Source organism: Salvelinus sp. IW2-2015, linkage group LG8 (assembly GCF_002910315.2).
Source record: "Salvelinus sp. IW2-2015 linkage group LG8, ASM291031v2, whole genome shotgun sequence".
NCBI classification, from domain to species: domain Eukaryota; kingdom Metazoa; phylum Chordata; class Actinopteri; order Salmoniformes; family Salmonidae; genus Salvelinus; species Salvelinus sp. IW2-2015.
Genome location: NC_036848.1, coordinates 29,615,664 through 29,640,103, shown reverse-complemented (window position 1 = coordinate 29,640,103; position 24,440 = coordinate 29,615,664). Strand labels below are relative to the sequence as shown.

General features: G+C 44.3%; 2 protein-coding genes and 1 pseudogene across 5 annotated transcripts in view; 1 reads left to right on the top strand and 2 right to left on the bottom strand.

Annotated features, from left to right (window-relative positions):
* Window positions 1–7,779, bottom strand: part of LOC111968219 (lipase maturation factor 1-like) — a 68,831-nt pseudogene extending 61,052 nt beyond the window's left edge.
* Window positions 7,780–12,943: 5,164 nt separating this feature from the next.
* LOC111967704 (transcription factor Sox-8) lies at window positions 12,944–16,307 on the top strand. The gene is made up of 3 exons (XM_023992985.2): window positions 12,944–13,789; window positions 14,155–14,402; window positions 14,629–16,307. Exons 1-3 carry the CDS (start codon window positions 13,383–13,385, stop codon window positions 15,369–15,371), a joined length of 1,398 nt encoding a protein of 465 aa, XP_023848753.1. The 5' UTR covers window positions 12,944–13,382; the 3' UTR covers window positions 15,372–16,307.
* Window positions 16,308–20,225: 3,918 nt separating this feature from the next.
* LOC111967705 (arf-GAP with dual PH domain-containing protein 1) overlaps window positions 20,226–24,440 on the bottom strand; it is a 36,971-nt gene continuing 32,756 nt past the window's right edge. For all 4 annotated transcript variants that reach the window (XM_023992988.2, XM_023992989.2, XM_023992986.3 and 1 more), the window contains exon 10: window positions 20,226–21,021. In XM_023992988.2, the coding sequence (XP_023848756.1) occupies window positions 20,993–21,021 (29 nt within the window). In that variant the 3' untranslated portion in view covers window positions 20,226–20,992. The remainder of the gene's footprint in view (window positions 21,022–24,440) is intronic.

Below are 24,440 nucleotides of genomic sequence, written 5' to 3'. Positions count from 1 at the left end.
GTAAACTACCCACCCAATTTACCTACCTCACCCCCATACTGCTTTTATTTATTTACTTTTCTGCTCTTTTGCACACCAGTATCTCTTCTTGCACATGATCATGATGATTTATCACTCCAGTGTTAATCTGCTATTGTAATTATTCGATTTATTGCCTACCTCATGCCTTTTGCACACATTGTATATAGATTCTCTTTTTTTTCTACATGTTATTGACTTGTTTATTGTTTACTCCATGTGTAACTCTGTGTTGTCTGTTCACACCTGCTATGCTTTATTCTTGGCCAGGTCGCAGTTGCAAATGAGAATTGTTTCTCAAACTAGCCTACCTGGTTAAATAAAGGTGAAATAAAAAAATAAAAAAAATAAAAAATCATTTTTATGTCTCTATTTAAGTTTGGTCAGGGCGTGAGTTGGGGTGGGCATTCTATGTTTTGTTCTATGTTGTCTTTTTATATGTGTTTGGCCTGGTATGGTTCCCAATCAGAGGCAGCTGTCAATCGTTGTCTCTGATTGAGAACCATACTTAGGTAGCCTGTTCCCACCTGTGTTTGTGGGTAGTTGTTTTCTGTTTTGTGTATTGCACCTTGCAGAACTGTTCATTTGTCGTTTTGTTGTTTTTTGTTCAAGTATTCGTATTTATTAAAAGTATTATGAATACTTACCACGCTGCACCTTGGTCTTCTCCTTCTCCCGACGACATTCGTTACACCGTTTCCTGCCTTATGCAGGGCATCATTGTCAAGTGATAATATTGTCACCCATCACACTATTCTTGATTTAATCTTGTCTTTACATATACTAAATATGTGTGAAATTTGTTTTGATTTAGAATGGATCATTTTTATGCACCTGTCTAGAAACTGGGACAGCGTGAAAAATGTAATCTACGCACTTAAATAGCAAATGGAGGATGCTTTTCCCGTGGTTCATTTTCATAACAGACAGGTAGGCTATACTCCTGTTGTAAAGAGAAGCAATGTGCTTAATATTAGGAAAGTTGAGAAATTAATATAGTAAGCCTAGCCTATAGAAAGCTGATGGGATCCTCGTCTTTTCAATAGAGGCCATCGCTCTGTCTCATCCAATTGGATAGCCTATAGAAATGATGCGCAACGTGAGCGTGTGGGCTCTCATGAAGTCTTTGATTTGATTTGCGAATACTTTTGCATTGATGTCAGAGTGATTAGAGGGACAATAGAGTGCCGAGTACCAGGCAGTTAGCAACTTTGGTAGGCTACTAATGACCCTAAGCAGCATCGGAGCTTGGAGAAGCCCAATTGCGGTGACTAAACGGTCACATGGAATTTGACTGGCATCATGACTCGTGACCACTGGTGTGGTGGTAATACAGTCACCGTAACAGCGCAGTTTGGACCATGATAGATCCTTAGTGATGTGGACATAGGAACTTGAAGGTCTCGACCTTCTCCATTACAGCCTGTTGATGTGAATGGGGGCATGCTCGGCCCTCTGTTTCCTGTAGTCCAGAGTCAGCTCCTTTGTCTTGCTGACATTGAGTTCTCTGACCTCCTCCCTATAGTCTGTCTCATCGGTGATCAGGCCTACCACCGTCGTCTCGTCTGCAAACTTGATGGTGTTGGAGTCGTGCGCGGCCACAGTCGTGGATGAACGGGAAGTACAGGAGGGGACTAAGCACGCACCCCTGAGGGCCCCCCCATGTTGAGAGTCAGCATGGTGGATGTGTTGCCTACCCTCACCACCGGGGGCATCCCGTTAGGAAGTCCAGGATCCAGTTGTAGGGGAAGGTGTTCAGTGGGTCTAGGGTTTCTGGGATAATGGTGTTGATGTGAGCCATGACCAGCCTTTCAAAGCACTTCATGGCTACAGACGTGAGTGCTACGGGTTGGTAGTCATTTAGGCAGGTTACCTTGGTGTTCTTGGGCACAGGGACTATGGTGGTCTGCTTGAAACATGTAGGTATTACAGACGGTCAGGGACAGGTAGAAAATGTCAGTGAAGACACTTGCCAGCTGGTCAGTACATGCTTTGAGTACGCGTCCTGGTAATCCGTCTGGCCCTGCGGCCAGAATATGAATGTTGACCTGTTTAAAGATCTTGCTCACATCGGCTAAGGGGAGCGTGATCACAGTCGTCCGGAACAGCTGGTGTTCTCACACATGGATCAGTGTTGCTTGCTTCAAAGCGAGCATAGAAGACATTTAGCTCATCTGGTATCACTGGGCAGCTCGCTGCTGAGTTTCCCTTTGTAATCTGTGATAGTTTACAAGCCCTGCCACTGTAATTGCCTTAATCTTGTTTGTACCCCAGGAAGAGTCTAATGGGGATTCTTAATAAATACAAATACAGTATGTAGGGTAGGCCAACTCTGTAATCAAATCAAAATATACATTTTTATGCTGGTCTATTCTTGTTCTCTCCTTACAGGTATTCGTTTGGTAAGTTACCTTCAATTACATGTATGACTACAGCATCAATCTGCACCTGGACCTTAACAGCCTGCTATTTGTTTCTCCACAAACTCCTTGTCTTTAGAACCTTCCCACAACTATAACAGAGCCCTTGTTATCCCCATTCCCTAGGCTTAGGTGAAGCGATCACATTCAGATCAGTGTTAATATGATCTGGGTCTGGGCCATAGCCAGAGGTTTGGGATGATTACATTTGATGTCAATGCATAATCTCATCGCTCTGGTGGTGTGGGGGTCGTCAACACCAGCCAGGTGTCTCAGCTGACATGATTTAATGCCGCTCACTGGTCTGTACTGGCATATTTGCCTACTGGCAGAGAGATCCGAGTTAGTGTATCATGCCACCCAAACCCCCCTTAAACATCTAGCCATGGGTGGGCCTGTATTCAAAATGTGTCTCAGAGTAGGAGCTCGTATAGGATCCGTTTTGCCTTTTCAATCATGATAAATATGATTATATATGCCAGGGGGGACCTGTTCCTGTATAAATAAGCACTGCTACTATGAGAAGCTTTGTGAATACGGGCCCAGAACATTGGAAAATAGGGTTAGCAGATGTGGCTGATTCAGCTGGTCTTTGTTGCCTGAAAAGGATTCCTCAGTTGTCATCCCAAAAACTCAACTCGCTCAATTCAATCCGACTGAGGTTTTATGGTACGCGGGGCATCTAATCTTTCAAACGCAGTTATGGTGTAAAATCTAATCGCTGCAGGGGTGAGAATAAGTAGTTCTGGATGTAGGCCTCTAGTTCAGATAAGTGCCCAGGTCAATTTGACTTCTCTGATTGGTTAATGACACTTTGGATGCTGGATGTCTGTGGTCAGGTTCTGTGGTCTCTTTTTTTCTCTTTTTCATTATACAGAAGACCCGCTTATCGAGGAAATCAAACGCTGTAGGTACCACAGGAGGTTGGTGGCACCTTAATTGGGGAGGATGGGTTTGTGGTAGTGGCTGGAGCAGAATGGTATCAAACACATGATTTGATGCCATTCCATTCCAGACATTATGAGCTATCTTTCCCTCAGCAGCCTCCCTAGTTTGTACAATATTAGATAAATTAAATGAAAACAGAACCAAGAATGAATTGGTACTCTCCTCGCTTCAGTTGTAGGACTTGTGTTCACCTACACACTGTGTTTTTCCATATTTCTGTCTCTACATCGCTCTTTTTCATTCCCTCTGTACTGTAAATCCATCTCTGGCCTGATCATTATACAGTAGTTGCACGTCCACTGGGCCAGGGTTACAAAGACAGTCTTCGGCCCTATTCCCTCTACGAGATACAGTATGAAGAAGAGTCTGAGTGGGGTGGCAAAAGAGAATTCTACTTTTCAACTCACATTACATCCTTGCCTTACCATTCGTTGCGGATGGCAAAGAGACATTCTTGGTCCGCAGCTGAAAATTGACCAGTGGCCAGTAAGCATTAACTATTCAAATAAAATTACACTTTGAATAATACAACAATTTATTTTCTCGTCTGTAGACTACTTGTCACGCCCTGACCATAGTTTGCTTTGTATGTTTGTATGTTTTGTTTGGTCAGGGTGTGATGTGGGTGGGCATTCTATGTTGTATGTCTAGGTTCTCTATTTCTGTGTTTGGCCTAGTATGGTTCCCAATCAGAGGCAGGTGTCTGTCGTTGTCTCTGATTGGGAGCCATATTTAGGTAGCCTGTTTTCCTTTGTGTTTTGTGGGTGGTTGTATCCTGTGTCTGTGTTATCACCATACGGGACTGTTTCGGGTTGCTTGTTTTGTATTTTTGTTATTTCGTTCAGTGTTCTGTTTGATTGATGAAATTTATCATTATGGACACTTACCACGCTGCGTATTGGTCCGATCCTTGCTACTCCTCCTCAGACGAAGAGGATGAAACCCGTTACACTACTCGTTACAGCCTCATTCTAAAATGTATTAAATTGTTTTCCCCTCAATCTATACACAATACACCATAATGACAAAGCAAAAAAAGGTTGAAATTATTAAATATATATATATTTTTTTAAATCACATTTACTTCTTATGGCTGTAATCCCGTTACCGGGATGATATGACTACAGCCAGTGAAAGTGCAGGGCGCCAAATTCAAATCTCATAATTAAAATTCCTCAGACATACATGTGTCTTATATCATTTTAAAGGTAATCTTGTTGTTAATCCCACCAATGTGTCCGATTTCAAATATGCTTCTCAGCGAAAGCACAACAAACGATTATGTTAGGTCACCACCAAACCACAATAAGCACAGCCATTTTTCCAGCAAAAGATAGCTTTCACAAAAAGCAGAAATAGAGATAAAATTAATCACTAACCTTTGATTATCTTCATCATATGACACTCATAGGACTTCATGTTACACAATACATGCATGTTTTGTTTGATAAAGTTCATATTTATATAAAATAATCTGAGTTTACATTGGCACGTTACATTCACTACTTCCAAAAACATCAAGTGATTTTGCATAGCCACATCGTTTCAACAGAAATACTCATCATAAATGTAGATGATAATACAAGTTATACACATGGAATTATAGATATACCTCTCCTTAAAGCAACCGCTGTGTCAGATTTCAAAAAAACTTTACGGAAAAAACAAACCATGCAATAATCTGAGACGGCGCTCAGAACAATAGCCAAATTAGCCGCCATGTTGGAGTCAACAGAAATACGAAATTACATCATAAATATTCCCTTACCTTTGATTATCTTCATCGGAATGCAGTGCCAGGAATCCTAGTTCCACAATAAATCGTTGTTTTGTTCGATAATGTCCATTACTTATGTCCAATTAGCTAATTTTGCTAGCATATGTAGTACACGTGTCCAAACGCTCGCGCAGATGCAGGCAAACGTCGGACGAAAACTTCAAAAAGTTATATTACAAGTCGAATAAACGGGTCAAACTTAGTAGATAATCAATCTTCAGGATGTTGTTATCATCTATTTCCAATAAAGTTCCTACCGGAGAATTCTTTTCAGTATCTATAAGTAATGGAACGCATGGCGATATCATGAGGAAAGTGCGTGACCAAGAACTGGCACTCTGCCAGACCACTGACTCAAACACCTCCCATCCGGTCCCACAACACAGCATAAGCTTCATTACACGTTCTACTGACTGTTGACATCTAGTGGAAGGCGTAGGAAGTGCAAACAGATCCATATATTACAGGGAATTGAATAGGCGATGACTTTAACATCGACCACTCTCAGAATTCTCACTTCCTGTTTGGATTTTTTCTCAGGTTTTTGCCTGCCATATGAGTTCTGTTATACTCACAGACATAATTCAAACAGTTTTAGAAACTTCAGAGTCTTTTCTATCCAATACTAATAATAATGTGCATATATTAGTAACTGGGACTGAGGAGCAGGCCGTTTACTCTGGGCACCTTTCATCCAAGCTACTCAATACTGCCCATGCAGCCATAAGAAGTTTTAAGTATTCAATTGAGCTCAGGTGCATCCTGTTTCCATTAATCATAATCCACTGTATAGCCTAACATTAGTATCACAACTAAAGTTACATAAACTCAATTAAGCATATAGGAGTACCGTTTCTTTGTTAACCGCCCAACACTGAATAGCCGCATGTGCTCCCTCAAATCATTGGAGAACATATCCGTTTCTATTTTATTCAGCTATGTTCAATTGTATTCTTCATACTATCAAATAATTCCACGGAGTTCTAAACTAATCTTGTCTGCTAAAATAATAGTGTAGCCCACATCCATAGCCAGATTAGGCCCTAACATAAGGACAACTCAGAGTATGCTATTCTGTTCTTCTGAAATACACAACATTTTCTATGTATCAAAAGGTCTGCATCAGTGGCTTGTAGGCTATGCGTGGAAGCCAGGAGATGCTAAATGTGTTAATTGACAGTCAATTACCGTGAGACCGGCAGTTATTTGCTTGACAACTACCAGCTGACAAGTTCATGACCGCCACAGGCCTAGTCCAAACACACCAACACAGTCATGAAGAGGTGTCACGCTCGTTGATAGAAGAAGACCAATGCGCAGCGTGCATAGAGTTCCACATGTTTTATTCCGATGAAACTCACAAACAAAAATAACAAAGAGCAACGAAACGTGAAGCTATGTAGTGCTCGCAGGAAACTAGACATAGACAAGATCCCACAAAGCACAAAGGGGAAATGGCTGCCTAAATATGGCTGCCCAATCAGAGACAACGATAAACAGCTGCCTTTGATTGGGAACCATAACAGGCCAACATAGACACACAAATACCTAGATGACCCACCCTAGTCACACCCCGACCCAACCAACATAGAGAATAAAAAGCTCTCTATGGTCAGGATAAGGTGCGGACTCCGACCGCAAAACCTGACTCAATAGGGGAGGGTCCGGGTGGCATCTACCGTCGGTGCGGGGCGAAGTACCCACTCTACCGTCGGTGCGGGGCGAAGTACCCACTCCGCTCGCTGATACGTCTTCCTCCATGGCAGCTCTGGTGCGGGGATCGTTGCCGGAAGCTCCGGACCGTGGGTCGTCGCCAGAGGAACCGGACCGTGGGTCGTCGCCGTAGGAACCGGACCGTGGATCGTTGCCGGAGGAACCGTACCGTAGATCGTCGCCGGGGACTCCGGACCATGATTTGTCGCCGAGGACTCTGGGCCGTGGATCGTCCCTGGAGAAACCGGACCGTAAATCGTTGCCGGAGGCTCCGGACTGAGAACCCCCGCTGGAGGCTCCGGATCGCAGACCGTCGCTGGAGGTTCCAGACCGCAGACCGTCTCAGGAGGTTCCGGACCGCGGACCGTCTCAGGAGGTTCCGGACCGTGGACCGTCTCAGGAGGTTCCGGACCGTGGACCGTCGTAGGAGGTTCCAGACTGTGGACCTTCGTTGGAGGTTCCGGACTGTGAAACGTCGCCGGAAGCTCTGGACTGGGAACTGTCGCCGGGAGCTCTGGACTGGGAACTGTCGCCGGAAGCTCTGGACTGGGAACTGTGAAGGAGACACAGGACGTACCGGACTGGGGTGGCGCACTGGAGGCCAGATGCGTGAAACTGGTGCATATGACACCGGACTGGTGTCACGCCCCTCAGCACGCTCGCTCTGCAGCGCTCTCAACGCCAACACCTCTCTCCGTAATCTTTCGTCGAGTTACTCACTCGACTCCCTGACTGGCTCTGGTTCCCCCCTCGGCTCCGCCGACCACTCCGTGTGCCTCCCCCCACAAAAAAATTGGGGGACTGCCTCTGGTGCCTCCGTCGTGGTTGCAAATCCCGGAGTCGTCTTTGATCCTCCTTTGCTGCCTCCGCCTGCTTCCATGGCAGGGTCTTGTCCACTGCCATAATCTCCTCCCATGTCCATGATGTCCTCCACTCCCTTTTCTCCCTGGCCCAGGATGGCCACGCTGCTTGGTCCTTTGGTGGTGGGATCTTCTGTCACGCTCGTTGATATGAGTAGACCAAGGCGCAGCGTGCATAGAGTTCCACATGTTTTATTCCGATGAAACTCACAAACAAAAATAACAAAGTGCAACGAAACGTGAAGCTATGTAGTGCTCGCAGGCAACTAGACATAGACAAGATCCCACAAAGCACAAAGGGGAAATGGCTGCCTAAATATGATCCCCAGTCAGAGACAACGATAAACACCTTCCTCTGATTTGGAACCATAACAGGCCAACATAGACACACAAACACCTATTTGACCCACCCTAGTCACACCCCGACCCAACCAACATAGAGAAAAAAAAGCTTTCTATGGTCAGGGCATGACAAAAGGGCACGTAAACACCTCTACCCCCTCAGGAGGCTGAAAAGATTTGGCATGGGCTCTAAGGTTCTCCAAAAGTTACACATTTGCACCATTGAGAGCATCTTGACTGGCTGCGTCACCGCTTGGTATGGCAACTGCTTGGCATCCAGCCGCAAGGCGGAACAGAGGGTACTGTGGATAGCCCAGTACATCACTGGGGCCGAGCTTCCTGCCATTAAGAACCTCTATACCAGGCGGTGTCAGAGGAAGACCCTAAAATTGTCAGGCTCCAGCCTCTGAAGTCATAGACTGTTCTATACGCAAATAGTAGCCATTTTATTAGCTGTTCAGGAGTCTTATGGCTTGGGGGTAGAAGCTATTTAGGAGCCTCTTGGACCTAGACTTGGCGCTCCGGTACCGCTTGCCATGCGGTAGCAGAGAGAACAGTCTATGACTAGGGTGGCTGGAGTCTTGGACAATTTATAGAGTCTTCCTCTGACACCGGTATAGATGTCTTGGCCCCGGTGATGTATTGGGCCGTACGCACTACCCTCTCTAGTGCCTTGCGGTCGGAGCCCGAGCAGTTGCCATACTAGGCATTGATGCAACCCGTCAGGATGCTGTCGATGGTGCAGCGTAAAACCTTTTGAGGATCTGAGGACCAATGCCAAATCTTTTCAGTCTCCTGAGGGGGAATAGGTTTTGTTGTGCCCTCTTCACGACTAATTGGTGTGCTTGGACCATATTAGTTTGTTGGTGATGCTGACACCAAGGAACTTGAAGCTCTCAACCTGCTCCACTACAGCCCCGTTGATGAGAATGGGGGCGTGCTTGGTCCTCCTTTTCCTGTTGTTGGATAAGGTTGTTGTCCTTGCACCACACGGTCAGGTCTCCCTATAGGCTGTCTCATTGTTGTCGGTGATCAGGCATACCACTGTTGTGTCATCAGCAAACTTGATGATGTTGTTGGAGTTGTGCCTGGCCATGCAGTCATGAGTGAACAGGAAGTACAGGAGGGGCTGAGCACTGAGGGGCCCACATGTTGAGGATCAGCGTGGGGGATGTTTTGTTGCCTACCCTTACCACCTGAGGGCGGCCCGTCAGGAAGTCTCGGATCCAGTTGCAGAGGGAGGTGTTTATTCCCAGGGTGTTGAACGCTGAGCTGTAGTCAACGAATAGCATTCTCATAAAAGTGTTCCTTTTGTCCATATGTGAAAGGGCAGTGTGGAGTGCAATAGAGATTGCATCATCTGTGGATCTGTTGGTGCGGTATGCGAACTGGAGTGGGTCTAGGGTTTCTGGGATTATGGTGTTGATGTGAGCCATGACCAGCCTTTCGAAGCATTTCCTGGCTACAGACGTGAGTGCTACGGGTTGGTAGTCATTTAGGCAGATTACCTTAGTGTTCATGGGCACAGGGACTATGGTGGTCTGCTTGAAACATGTTGGTATTACAGACTCACACAGGGAGAGGTTGAAAATGTCAGTGAAGACACTTGCCTGTTGGTCAGCGCATGCTCGGAGTACACGTCCTGGTAATCCGTCTGGCCCTGCAACTGCGGAGAGTGTGATCACACAGTCGTCTGGAACATCTGATGCTCTCATGCATGTTTCAGTGTTACTTGCCTTGAAGCGAGCATAGATGTTATTCAGCTCGTCTGGTAGGCTTGTGTCACTGGGCAGCTCTCGGCTGTGCTTCCCTTTGTAGTCTGTTATAGTTTGCAAGTCCTGCCACATCTGGCGAGCGCCAGAGCCGGTGTAGTACGATTCGATCTTAGTCCTGTATTGACGCTTTGCCTGTTTGATGGTTCGTTGAAGGGCATAGCAGGATTTCTTATAAGCTTCTGGGTTAGAGTCCCGCTCCTTGAAAGTGGCAGCGCTACCCTTTAGCTCAGTGTGAATGTTGCCTGTAATCCATGGCTTCTGGTTGGGGTATGTACGTACAGTCACTGTGGGAACGACGTCCTCAATGCACTTATTGATAAAGCCAGGGACTGATGTTGTATACTCCTCAATGCCCTCGGAAGAATCCCAGAACATATTCCAGTCTGTTCTAACAAAGCAGTCCTGTAGTTTAGCATCTGCTTCATTTGACCACTTTTTTATAGACCGAGTCAATGGTGCTTCCTGATTTAATATTTGCTTGTAAGCAGGAATCAGGAGGATAGAATTATGGTCAGGTTTCCCAAATGGAGGGCAAGCTTTGTACGCATCTCTGTGTGTGGATTAAAGGTGATCTAGACATGTTTTTCCTCTGGTTGAGCAGTTGCTAGTAGAAATGAGGTAAAACTGATTTAAGTTTCCCTGCATTAAAGTCCCGGCCACTAGGAGTGCCGACTCTGGATGAGCGTTTTCCTGTTTGCTTATGACGGTATAAAGCTCATTGAGCTCGGTTTTGGTGCCAGCATCGGTCTGTGGTGGTATGTAGACAGCTACGAAAAATACAGATGAAAACTTTCTAGGTAGATAGTGTGGTCTACAGCTTATCATGAGATACTCTACCTCAGGTGAGCAAAACCTCGAGACTTCCTTAGATGTCTGGCACCAGCTGTTGTTCACATATATGCATAGGCCCCCGCCCCGTGTCTTACCAGAGGCTGCTGTTCTGTCCTGCTGATTGAGTGTATAACCCGCCAGCTGTATGTTCTTAATTTCGTCGTTGATCAACGACTCAGTGAGACATTAGATCTTACAGTTTTTAATGCCTCGTTGGTAGGATATATGTGCTTTCAGCTCGTTCCATTTATTTTCCAGCGAATGAACATTAGCTAGCAGGACGGAAGGCTAGGGCAGATTAGCCACTCGTCGTCTGATCCTCGCAAGGCACCCTGATCTTTTTTCACAAAATCTAATTTCGATTACAACATTAATGTATGAGCTTGGATGGACAATATACTGTAACTATTTGTTCAGCACTTTTGAAATGTACAGCGACAGAATTCAGAACATGGGCCATTCTTTCAGTATTCTCCCTCTACACCAAGTCAGAACTGTAGGGGATATAAGCAGACAATGAAAGATCTTACAATATTAGATTATTACATTTCTCTAAAACAGGCTATAGGCTACATGTGCACCACAAAGTTAGACCAGTAGGCAAAATTAGGAGGGGAAACAATACCAAATTATTAGAGTGAGGCACATGAGCTAATAACAGCTTACTACACAACATACACTTAGTATTACTTTCTCAGCTACAGTACATATCTCCCTAGCATATTACATAAATTATACAACAGCATACAATACATTTTTGAACTCACCTTGTTGTGCTGTGTTCACTTGAACAGGAAGGTGGCGCGGCGGTCCTTCGTGTGCAAATTCTGTCATCAAACTTTGTCATCAAAGTCTGTCATTCTTTGAATTTATGGGGCATTCAAGACAACTGGGAACTCTGAAAAAACAAGGTTGAATCATGATGACATCACTGATCTTCAGGTCGGTGCTCAAGAAAGAGGCCCGAGTTCCCGACTTGCAATTCCGATTTGGATGACCGTTCAAAACATATTTTCCCAGTTGGAGCTCGTTCCCAGTTGTCTTGAACTCACTGAAATAAGATTTCCCAGTTCTGAGATTCCAGTTGTTTTGAGCCCGGCAAAAGTCATGCTGGATTGATACAATGGCCAATGTTGAATGTTTATCCTATTCAATTTGGAAAAGAGACCGTTAATCCCAGACTTGGGACCACACACCCACTCAAGTGAATAGAAGGCTAGTGATTGCTTTGCAATGCTTGCAGTTAGCCACTGATTCCGTCCAAACCACTCATTGTTAAATTTGTGATTTCCAACTTGTTGTGTAATGTTTATGTCCAATGGCCGATGAGCACCGATACGTTTTATCTATAATTTATTTTCATTATTTCTCTTCACATGAATAAGATTAAAAAGGATTTGCCAGTAGATTGTCAACTTGATACATGATGATGACTGCTAGCTTGCTAGCTAAGATTCTGAAAGCATGATCTTGACATGTATGGCTCGCGGTCTACGGCACTGCATCTCAGTGCTAGAGGCGTCACTACAGACCCTGGTTCGATCCTGGCCTGTATCACAACCAGCCGGGATCAGGAGTCCCATAGGGCAGCACACAATTGGCCCAGCATCATTCGGGTTAGGGGAGGGTTTGGCCTGGTTAGGCCATCATTGTAAAATAGAAATTTGTTCTTGACAGACTTGCCTAGTAAAATAATGGTTAAATAAAATCCCAACAAAGCTGCTGTAGATAAAATGTCATTATACCTGTGGCTAATTACCTTGAGCCTTCTTGGATGGGCACTTCTAATGTAACTCTATGGCAGCACCCAAGGGTCTTTAATTTTTTAGCTCTAACCTTAGATTTGGCGGTGACGTAGTGTCCCCATGAGTGACAGAACACTGAGCCAATGACAGCGCAAGAGAACATTACCAATCCCTACACTCCGTATTTTCAGCTGGCTGCCCCACCACCATAGAAACCACTGAGCTAGGCTGAAACACCTGCATTTTGGAGCTGCCTTACTCAAGAAAGCAAAAAAGAAACAAAGTTTGTATGCGGCTTTATTAACATTGTTTGCAAACTGATATGTGACACGTATTAATGCCAAAATAACATGCAAAACAGGCATCACCCCATTTTATTTTTTTTTAGCTAGAAAGGTGGGGCTCAGAACAGGCGGGGGTCTGCTATGAGGTTGCAAGTCCATAGAGTTCATGCCTTGCACATATGGTTCCACAGTTAATGTATCTGAATATAAATCTGGAATTCTGACCATGTTAATTTTGTCTACGAGTATCCTGTTTTAATGTCTGAATGATATAAGCAATTTTACATTGGTTATGCAGCAAAACGAATCATTAGAATGTATATAACACACATTTCAAATCACTGGCTCATATTTCCCACAAATGGGAGTAATCAGTGGCGCTACAGTGTATGTACAAACCAATAAGATATGAGGGGTGGAGTGAGAGGACGCAACCAGATTCCAACAACATTCTCTTAGCACAACAAAATGTGTCAGTATCAAACTGAGATTTCAGAGTGTGGACATTATAACCATTATGACAAAACGTACAACAGGGTGATAGGTAAGAATTAACAGCATTTGGGATTTTACATTTACACTTTTCGTCACTCAGGGCTCCGTGCGTAAAATGCGCATTTGGCACAATCAACAGGCAGCTAGATAGACCAAAGCAATTTTTCACTGAACATGACCGAGGAAAAGAGTAAGTCATTCAACGACCATCCATGTAGTCCAACGGGAACCGCCAGCTCGATGTCGCAGGACGACTCGGATTCGGACGTCCCGTCCTCTCCAACCGGCTCCGATGGACAGGCGCCCGGCAACGGGATAACACCAAAAATGGACACCAGCGAGGAGGATAAACGGTTTCCCGCGTGCATCCGAGACGCAGTGTCTCAGGTGCTGAACGGATACGACTGGTCGCTCGTACCGATGCCTACACGAGGAGACCGGTCTCTGAAAAACAAACCCCATGTGAAGCGGCCGATGAACGCGTTCATGGTGTGGGCGCAGGCGGCGCGCAGGAAACTAGCTGACCAGTACCCGCATCTCCACAACGCCGAACTCAGCAAGACCTTGGGGAAGCTCTGGCGGTCAGTAGAGATAACGAATGTATATATTTAATGGGGGGTATAGTACACATTTGCGTACCTAATGTGCCGCATAGAACATGGCACAGATGTACTATGGAAATGTTGTTTGCACCAAACCCAAAAATCTGCAGTGAAGATTGATGTAGACAATGTTCATTGTTGACAAGTGACAAAATACTTATTATTCGTTTATTTTCTAGTATTGTTTCATGAAAATGTGTGCACAACTTTGCCTTGTTATAATGATGAACCTAATTTTACATGGCACGTTTAGAATGACGATGATAATGATATTCACTGTGACATCCAGCATTGTGCATCTTATAATAGTCCACAACTCAACCCAACCTGTCATCAATTTCCAGCCTGCTCTCTGAAAGCGAGAAGAGGCCATTTATGGAGGAGGCAGAGAGACTGAGGGTGCAACACAAGAAAGACTACCCTGACTACAAATACCAACCCCGGAGAAGGAAGAGCACCAAGCCAGGTCAGAGTGACTCTGACTCCGGGGCTGAGCTGGCCCAATTCCACCCAGGCCAGATGTACAAGGCTGAACCTGGTCTGGCCAGACTGACCTCCATGGGGAATGGGCATAATCATCCAGAGCGGACAGGTGAGTGGATTTCCCAGCATATTTGATACATTTGTGCAAGAATGTAGAACAATCCATAATCAATAGCAACACGCAGTTTGTCAGTCACCAGGTCTTTTTTTTTTTACTGATTGAGATCTTGTATGAACACGTATCTCTCCTAGGTTCAGGGTTAAGGTGTTCAGGCACGTTCTTTTGTTAGTATGCCATTGCTAACGTTTAGGCATCTGTTGTGTCTTTTCTGAAGGCCATCCACACGGTCCCCCCACACCCCCCACCACCCCCAAGACAGAGCTGTATCTTGGGCTGAAACATGAGGGCCGGCGCCCCCTGGATGGGGGACGGCAGAACATCGACTTCAGCAACTTGGACATCTCTGAGCTGAGCACCGATGTCATCAGCAACATGGATGCCTTTGACGTCCACGAGTTCGACCAGTACCTGCCACTCAACGGGCACAGCTCCGCCCCGCACGGGGGGCACGGATCCACCCCCCCCTCTGGATCCCTCATCTCCTCCTACGGCCACTCCCACAGCAATGCCTTGCCTTGGGTTCCAAAAGGGGCGGGAGCGGAGGCGGCGCTCCCCTCTTCCTCCTCGTCTTCTAGTAACAGCGATGGCGTTCACCACAGAACGCAGATCAAAACGGAGCAGTTGAGTCCCAGCCACTACAGCAGCCAGCACTCCCACAGCTCCTCGCCACCCCACCCCGACTACACCCCCCTCAGCTCTGGAAGCGGCCCCTCTTCTGCAACCTCCTCATCCTCCTCCTCCCTGCCCAGCCCCCAGTGTGACTATGCAGACCTCCAGAGCCCCAGCTACTACAGTGCCTACTCTAGCTACCCCGCAGGTCTCTATCAGTACCCCTACTTCCACTCCTCTCGCCGCCCCTACGGCAAACCGCTCATCAACAGCGTAGCCATCCCTCCGCCCCACAGCCCCACCTCAAATTGGGAGCAGCCGGTCTATACCACACTCACCAGGCCTTAGACTCATGACAGCCTATGGGGCCTGATATGACTTTCTTCTGTTTTTGCTGTGTTAGTGAGGACATGACACAAGGCTCAAGGTTGGACATGATCTAAGAACAAGTGCCTGCTGGTTTTGTCAGAATGGACAGAGAATCTCTACCCACAATCATGCATGAATCACACACACTTCTGTTTTGACCACGAAATCACAAATTAATACAATTCTAGATTAACTTTTTTAAGTGCCTTTCTTTATGTTCAACTCTTTATCTCAGATTGAATAATTATTGTTTGTACTTGTGTTTTATATGAACATGTTTTATATTGGAATGCACATTCCAGCTTAACAAATGCACCAAATGAATAGTAATTCCACTTCTTAGTTACTGTTCATCACTCCAGTGCAGTTCCATTCCTTGTCAGAAAAAGCGCTGGGGACTTTCACTCAAGGCAACAGGTGTTCAGTTATGTTTCCTACAAATCGAGATGACAAGATTTCAGGGTTGAAGGAAATTAGTAAAATGATATACCATATGCTGTGATTGACTGGACAGCTGGATTGAGGACAGGAACCACCATGCTCGTCATATAGCATGGACAGCTAAGCCCTGTGCATCTGCTGCACTTGTCAACCTTTGAAGAAGACATGTCCATTCCAGCACAGCAGTTCTGTGCGGATGAAGGCCGAAATGGCTTGTCTTTCTGAAAAGGCAACTGCAAAAAAACATGGAGAGACTGCCCAATGGGCAATCCAGGTTTGATTATTGGATTTTTGTACTTGATATGTCAACTGGATTATTTGTATGCCGGCTCTATGAAAACCAGCTAATATCATTTATAACCGGTGCTTGTAAATGCTTGATGAACTTAGTGCGCGTGACCACGCATTTTTGCTGTTTTATGTTTACCTTTACGATTAAATAAATGCTTGCAGAGTGTTTTCACCAACAACGAATTCGGTTAGGAGAAGTTCCTCCCTTTCAACAAGGGTACGCAGAGAAATGTGCGGGGGATTGTGGGAAGGTGAGCGGCGAAACACTGTTAGCGGAGTGGTAGAAAAAGGTCTGCTCTTCTCTACTTTGTGCAAATTTCAAGCGGAGCGAAGCGCTGTCAAGAGGAGGCACCGCCTCTGGTCAAAACCCACTGTACGAACTCATGCAGAGCCGTTAAATACGTTGGCCCACACACCTTTTTCTTGCAGTTCTGAATATTTTTGCAAATGACATATAAACTTAACGTTTGTGAGTAGTAGGGCAGTTTCTTGAAGACAAGATGGATGCTTGCCATGCAGTTACTGAGAGTGGGCATACTACCAAGCGTGTTTGTGTGTGTGTGAGTGTGTGCATGCATGAGTGAGAAGCGTGCGTGTGTGTGTTCGCGAGCGTGTGCTTGCGTGTGAACAAGTGACACAGACAAAAAGCTCTGAATTTTAATGAGCAATTACTTTGTTGAAAGATCCTTTGTCTCCCTTTATCTGGGGAAAGAGAGAGAAATTAATTGGACTGACAAATAAAAACTGCATCGTTACCAAAGGCACCAACAAGCAACAGGGTATGAGAAGAATTAACCGCAGGGAAGCTGATCAGAACAGATGGGATGTGGGTGGCTTGTGAACGGAATACAGTACTCTCTTTTTTTTTGTGAGAACAGATTTAAATCTATAGCCACCAGTACACTACCAGTATGCTGTAACTCAGACTGTCCTGCCTATTGTTTGCCATGACATTTTAGTAGAAACTCAACTAGCAAGATAGGGATGAGGATAGAGAATGGAGACAGAGTGTTAAGAGTTGCTGACAGAATTCATCAGGATGCATTGCATAACAACAGGAGTTTGGCTATACAAATGATGCATGAATCACCACCATCACTTGCCCAACTGGAATAGATTGATCATCCAGTGAATAACGGACACTGTACCTAGACCAACATAGCTATTAACAAACTTTTTTTTTTTTTACAGATATACTGTACCTGGCTCATAGGTTGCTATATTTACTCGTAGGCCATGCTAAATGCCCTACGTTTCTGCCCCTGGGCTTCACTACAGCTATGATGGCTGAGGATTTGGGGTTCCGCCCACGTTTAATTACTTCCTGAATGGTGAAAATATCTGGTGAGTCTCACTGAGTTAGTGTCTACTGGAGTTTGCCTGGCCTGACGAGGCGCCAACGACAACAAGCTGCCAGACAGAACTAACATTGACTTACCCATGATGCAACGGGGATCTGGAGCCAGGGCGGAGGGGCAGAGGAGTGTGGAGGGACACATCAGGAGACCTGACTCGCACTGTGATTCGCCACACAAATAGTCATATATGCTGTACAGGTGGGAAGGCAGTTCCACCTCATTTGGATTGGTAAAAACACACAGAGGCAGTTGAAATTCTGCTAAGACTTTGCATGTGAAAATCGACCAATTTTGGGTTACTGTTCAATCACCTACAAATCCCAGTTAAATCACTGCACACACACCCTCACTTACAATATACACCTTTCAGACAGCAGCTTCATATGTTATCTAATTTCCTTCCAAGTCAAGTTCTGTTCACGTTAAGTTCTGTTCAATTAGTCTCCTTAATTATTTTGAAACATGTTTATAAAGTTACTGATATCTTTCTCATTTTCATTACAGCTGTTAGAAGTTAAAGCCTATAAGTGGATCATACAATTTTAAGCAGTGAAAGGGATCCCTTGTGTGTGCGGGTGTATCCAGGGACTTTTCATTAGATTTGTGCTGTAGCTTCTCCGTAGCCACCCTTTAGGCTTTACCAACACGAAACACCAGCTGATTGGGTTAAACTCATCACTAAATTATTACCTCTCACTTGAAACAGACTGGGGCAGCAATGTAATAGACTTACAACAGTCAATTAGACCTAAAACCTCTACTGACGCAAGTGATGAGGTACAAGTTTCTCCCTGATCTTGTCTATGTGGTATTCTCTGTCTCAAAATAACAGGATGCTACTGGCAAGTTGTTCCTGTGCAGTGCAACAATGACAAAAAGGTGAATAACAGTTGTTCGAACTGCAGGCCCATTTCTGTTGTTCAATCTAAGTAATGGCTTCTGTTTTCTACAAATTCATCAATAGAAAGACTAAGGAGGTTCCAAGACATTTGATGTTCCCACAGATATTGTATACCTCTCATTTCAACCAAAAACAGTGCCCTTTGACCCTTTGGGGTGTATCAACTGTTCTTCAATCCCCCGTCGTGTTGGCTGGTTGGACCACTCCAATCCCTATAAAGAGAAAGAACTTTGCCTTGGAGTGGTCTGGAGTGGTCTGCGATGGTTCACGATGCCAGAAACAGAGCAACCGTGAAACTTCACCGCGGTGACCACAGAACGTTGCTTTGGCGCCAGTCCTTGGTAAAAGCATGTAGTCCCCATCTTGCAGACAGAGGGATGGCCTGTCTCGATGCCTGACAAGAAAATCTGCCAACTCACTCATACGCTATATCCGCTTTATATATTCAGTACATGTACATTTGCAGCATACTATTTCATATGAATAAAATCTAAACGTTTAAAATAAGAAAATATACTGTATTACCAATAGATAAAGACAATGTTAATTTACTTCGTCTTGATGGCAGAAGCAGATGTGAACCCGAAAGTCAGTGAGATTACAGACAACTGAGGGAGGGAGAAAAAGGTGTCAGAAAGAGAGAGGGAAAGAAAGAGTGAAGGTAGCATGTGCGACTGTATCCCAGCTGTTACTATGACGATTGGGCTGCAGCGCCATGAGCCTGACCCCCTCTGAAGCTCTTAATCCTAACCTCCCAACACACACACACACACACGGAGGAGTATCCCTCAAGGATTTCCCGCCATGTGGAACCGAGATGTGAATGTGGTACAATTTACTGGAAGTTCACAGGAAAGGCACACAGTTCACAGAACAGGCACATACTGTATGTATGGAGACATGACGGGAGCATGTCCTTATAGTTACGCAAACAAATAAACAGACATAATCACATGCCCACACAGACACGCCAATTGACAAGAATCAACGCTCCACCACATCTAACAATTACAATGTTACCATAAGTATTTACTACATAATTGAACTGTTGTGAACTTTTAATTACACACAATGCCAGGTCTGTGGGCATGTGTAAGCAGCACAGACATGATCATGCTCCTTGTGCGGGTGTTTGTGCATACAGTCAACACACTTCAGCCCATATTGGTTCTCCACACTTCACAACTGCTCAGCCACACTTCCCACCCGCCTCAGAGTGTCCATCCAGCCCAGGCTTAACACTAGAACTCTCCCTGGGTGGAATTCCAACAGCTGTCTGAGCTCTCCAACCGCCACCTTTAACGGCAGCTGTGTGTCTGTCTGTGTCCACGCATCAGTCAGCACAGAGAAGCACACAGCTTCGGGAGGGTGGCCCTATCCGTTCTGCACACATGCATACTACGAGAACGCACACGAGCGCACAAACAAACACAGGCACACCCGCACACATTATCTGAAGACAAGAGACTACTAGAGTAGTGGTTTCCAAACCCTGAAATTGAACTGGGTTCAAATTTGATCAAACAAATGAATTGTTCTCTCTTCAAATGGGTTTACTGTATAATACAACATTTGAGTGTCAACTAAGGGCCTTTTACACTATTAAAATACACTTTCATGTAATTATGCGCTGGGACAGCCCTGCTGGGCCTTGAATTGAGTGAATATGAATAAAGTGGGGTTCCCTTCATTTTCTAGCATAGATTTGTGCGGAACAGTTTTGGGAACCCTTGCGCTAGAGAGAGAGGAGTGACAGAGAAAAGATAACCTTGACAGAGAGAGGGAGAGGGAGCCCAGCGGTTGATGAAAACCAAATAGCATTATTTCATTATTTATTTGATAATAAGAATCCGAAGTAAAGGAGACACGGTCAACGGGATTGTTCTCAACTTGGATCCCTGTCAAGTTTATTACAGCGGCAGACCAATAGAATGACAACGCACATCATGGGTGATGTATTACAATGGCCTAGAGTGCCATCTAGTGTCTTTCAATGATAAACACAATTTGATTGAATCAGTTCATATTAAATCAATTACAACCCTGTTGCATGAAGTAACAAAATATTTACATTCACATTTATATTTCAAAATAAACAGCCACGAGATGCGTATAACCCTGCCTAAAAGCATACGTTTAGAACAATCAGAGAAATTGCATAAATCCACTGTCATCAAAACTGTCCAATCAATAAATTACAATTACAATACTGCTCTCAACAAACACAGTGAACATGGCTCATTAGTATACAACAAGGGATGAACCACTCACAACACTAAGAGCGGGGGTGCAGTGTGGAAGAGTCTATGTGGAGAGCGGCAGCAGGGGAATTGATATTTCAGTGTTATTTTCTCTCCTCTCAAATCCCCTGACCCCTGACCTCTAACCCCTGGTTTAGGCATCAGGTTCAGAAGAGATGGAGAAGTAAGACCTTTTATTGTTTTTCTCTCTCCTCTCTGATCTATTTCTTCCATCTCTATCATCTCGTTCCTTCGCTCCAGGTACAGTAGAGACGTGTGTTATTCTGGGGTCTCTGCAGAGAAATCCTGTCTGTTCTGTTCTTGGTGGGACTTGAGCTGACCAGTAGAGTGACAGCTCGAGCTCCAGTCTCAGGGCTTGTGTTTGAAATGGGCCTCCACTGCACGGCGAAGAGCAGAAAGCAAGTCAGTGTTACCACAACGTAGAGATATAATCACAGATAGGCATATAGACACAGCACAGTACATAAACAGGCAATCACTCCTTAACCTGCGTTGGACTGCCTCTAAAAACACACCATCAATCCATAAGTATAGTGATTAATACCAATGCTGGTGTGAGGGAGTTACCCGGTGTGCAGGTTTTTGTTTTAGCCCTGCCATAAAACATTGGCTTCAGCCAAGCAACTGCTTGTGAGACCTTGACTAGTTACATTAGGGGTTGTACATACCCTGCAAATATTATTGCAAAGATGCAATATCTGCATACATGCATACTCCTCAAGAGTAAAGCTGTGACACCTGGTGATTGTAAAGAAAATAGCTGCCGGGCTCACGGTAATTAGCATAAACGTGTTTAACATCTGCTGGCTTTCACGCATAGCCTACCAGCCACGGATGCAGATCTTTGGAACATCTACATTTTTTTTTTTTTTACGAATAAATCCATTTAATATAGCCTGCACAATCACAATAAATCCATTATTTATTTTTGGCAGGTCTTAAGAAACATGATATTAAAAAATGAACAGAATAGCATACTCTGAGTTGTTCTTATGTTGGGCCCTGATATGGCTATGCCATATGGCTGTGGGCTACACTCGTTCATTTAGCAGACTAGATTTGCTTGGAATTCTGTGGCCTAATTTTTTACAATTATTTTATAGTATGAAGAATACAATTGAACATAAAATAGAAAGGATATTTTCTCTAAACGATTTCAATGGAAGTGCGTACATGTGGCTATTCTGTGTTGAGCGGTTAACAAAGAAACCAGTCCTTTATGCTTAATTTAGAGTTGTTTATGCAACTTTAGTTGTGATACAAACGTTGGGCTATATGTTAAGATTTTTAAAACATTCTAAGGCTGCATGATGGGACTCTAGTGATGATTTGAAAAAAGTCACAAGCTTCACTCATTACATCAGTTCTCATTCACAATTTGACAAGCACTTGATAATATTCTCACCAAGACTCGATTTTCCCGGTGGCATCCCCCTTGTGTGGCGGTAATGCCCCCTAAAAAATCCATGCCTTTTGCGGCCAAAGTGGCCATTGTGCCCTTGGGCTGAATATAATAGGCTAATTATAATTCCCTTCTCCCGGCTGCCGCACTCCGAGGCACCTCTCACTCACATGGCTCTCTCAGATGTACAGTTGAAGTTGGAAGTTTACATACACCTTAGCCAAATACAATTAAACTCAGTTGTTCACAATTCCTGACATTTAATCCTAGTAAATATTCCCTGTTTTAGGTCAGTTAGGATCACCACTTTATTAAAAAAATGTAAAAATGTCAGAATAATAGTAGAGAGAATGATTGATTTCAGCTTTTATTTCTTACATCACTTTCCCAGTGGGTCAGAAGTTTACATACACTCAATTAGTATTTGGTAGCATTGCCTTTAAATTGTTTAACTTGGGTCAAACGTTTCAGGTAGCCTTCCACAGGATTCCCACAATAAGTTGGGTGAATTTTGACCCATTCCTCCCGACAGAGCTGGTGTAAATGAGTCAGGTTTGTAGGCCTCTTTGCTCGCACACGCTTTTTCAGTTCTGCCCACAAATTTTCTATAGCATTGAGGTCAGGGCTTTGTGATGGCCACTCCAATACCTTGACTTTGTTGTTCCTTAAGCCATTTTGCCACAACTTTGGAAGTATGCTAGGGGTCATTGTCCATTTGGAAGACCCATTTGCGACCAAGCTTTTAACTTCCTCACTGATGTCTTGAGATGTTGCTTCAATATACCCACATAATTTCCCTTCCTCATGATGCCTATGATGATCTATTTTGTGAAGCGCACCAGTCCCTCCTGCAGCATAGCACCCTCACAACTTGATGCTGCCACCCCCGTGCTTCACGATTGGGATGGTGTTCTTCGGCTTGCAAGCATCCCCCTTTTTCCTCCAAACATAACAATGGTCATTATGGCCAAATAGTTATATTTTTGTTTCATCAGACCAGAGGAGATTTCTCCAAAAAGTATGATCTTTGTCCCCATGTGCAGTTGCAAACCGTAGTCTTTTTTATGGCGGTTTTGGAGCAGTGGCTTCTTCCTTGCTGAGCGGCCTTTCAGGCTATGTCGATATAGGACTCATTTTACTGTGGATATAAATACTTTTGTCCCTGTTTCCTCCAGCATCTTCACAAGGTCCTTTGCTGTTGTTATGGGATTGATTTGCACTTTTCGCACCAAAGTACGTTAATCTCTAGGAGACAGAACGCGTCTCCTTCCTGAGCGGTATGACGGCTGGTGTTTATATTTGCGTACTATTGTTTGTACAGATGAACGTGGTACCTTCAGGCGTTTGAAAATTGCTCCCAAGGATGAACCAGACTTGTGGAGGTCTATAATTTTTGTCTGAGATCTTGGCTGATTTCTTTTGATTTTCCCATGATGTCAAGCAAAGAGGCACTGAGTTTGAAGGTAGGCCTTGAAATACATCCACAGGTACACCTCCAATTGACTCAAATTATGTCAATTAGCCTATCAGAAGCTTCTAAAGCCATGACATCATTTTTGGAATTTTCCAAGCTGTTTAAAGACACAGTCAACTTAGTGTATGTAAACTTCTGACCCACTGGAATTGTGATACAGTGAATTATAAATGAAATAATCTGTCTGTAAACAATTGTTGGAAAAATTACTATTATTATTACTACTATTATGTCCTAACCGACTTGCCCAAAGTTTGTTAACAAAACATTTGTGGAGTGGTTGAAAAACAAGTTGTAATGACTCCAACCTAAGTGTATGCAAACTTCCCGACAACTGTAGCTCATGCCCGTGATCGGGTCCTTTTCACAGGCATTTCAGCTAAGTAGTAGGCTACAAGTGAATGGAGACAGACACATCTGGGACGCATCTGGGCGCTTCCCTCTTATTGAACTCTGAGGCGCATATTGAAGACGTTAGAACTGTCCACATTTATCCTACATTTCATCAGCCAACAAGATGAGTCGGCCTGACGAACAGCAAAAGCAATTGCTTATGTCAATCTACTATCCCCCATAGTACACAAGTTGACCTATTCTATTGGTCAACTTGTGCTTCTGTGCAATACATAAATATTCCAAACATACTCTGAGACAGTTGTGGGATGCGATAGATCCCAAATGAATACAACCACTTGCATTAAAAAAAAACGTTTCAAAGCAATGAGGCTGATCGTTTAGCAATAAGCGCGAATGTTCCAAAATGCAATCAATTAGAAGAAAACACTGTTCTCAAAAGTGATGGCAAATGTGATTATGCGTGTAATGCTTTATTATAAAGGTGCATTTTTATGGTGAAAATGATCTTCCCCAAACTTGAAACTCACACGCTGCTTATGTAGGCCAGTTAGGCTCTACACTGG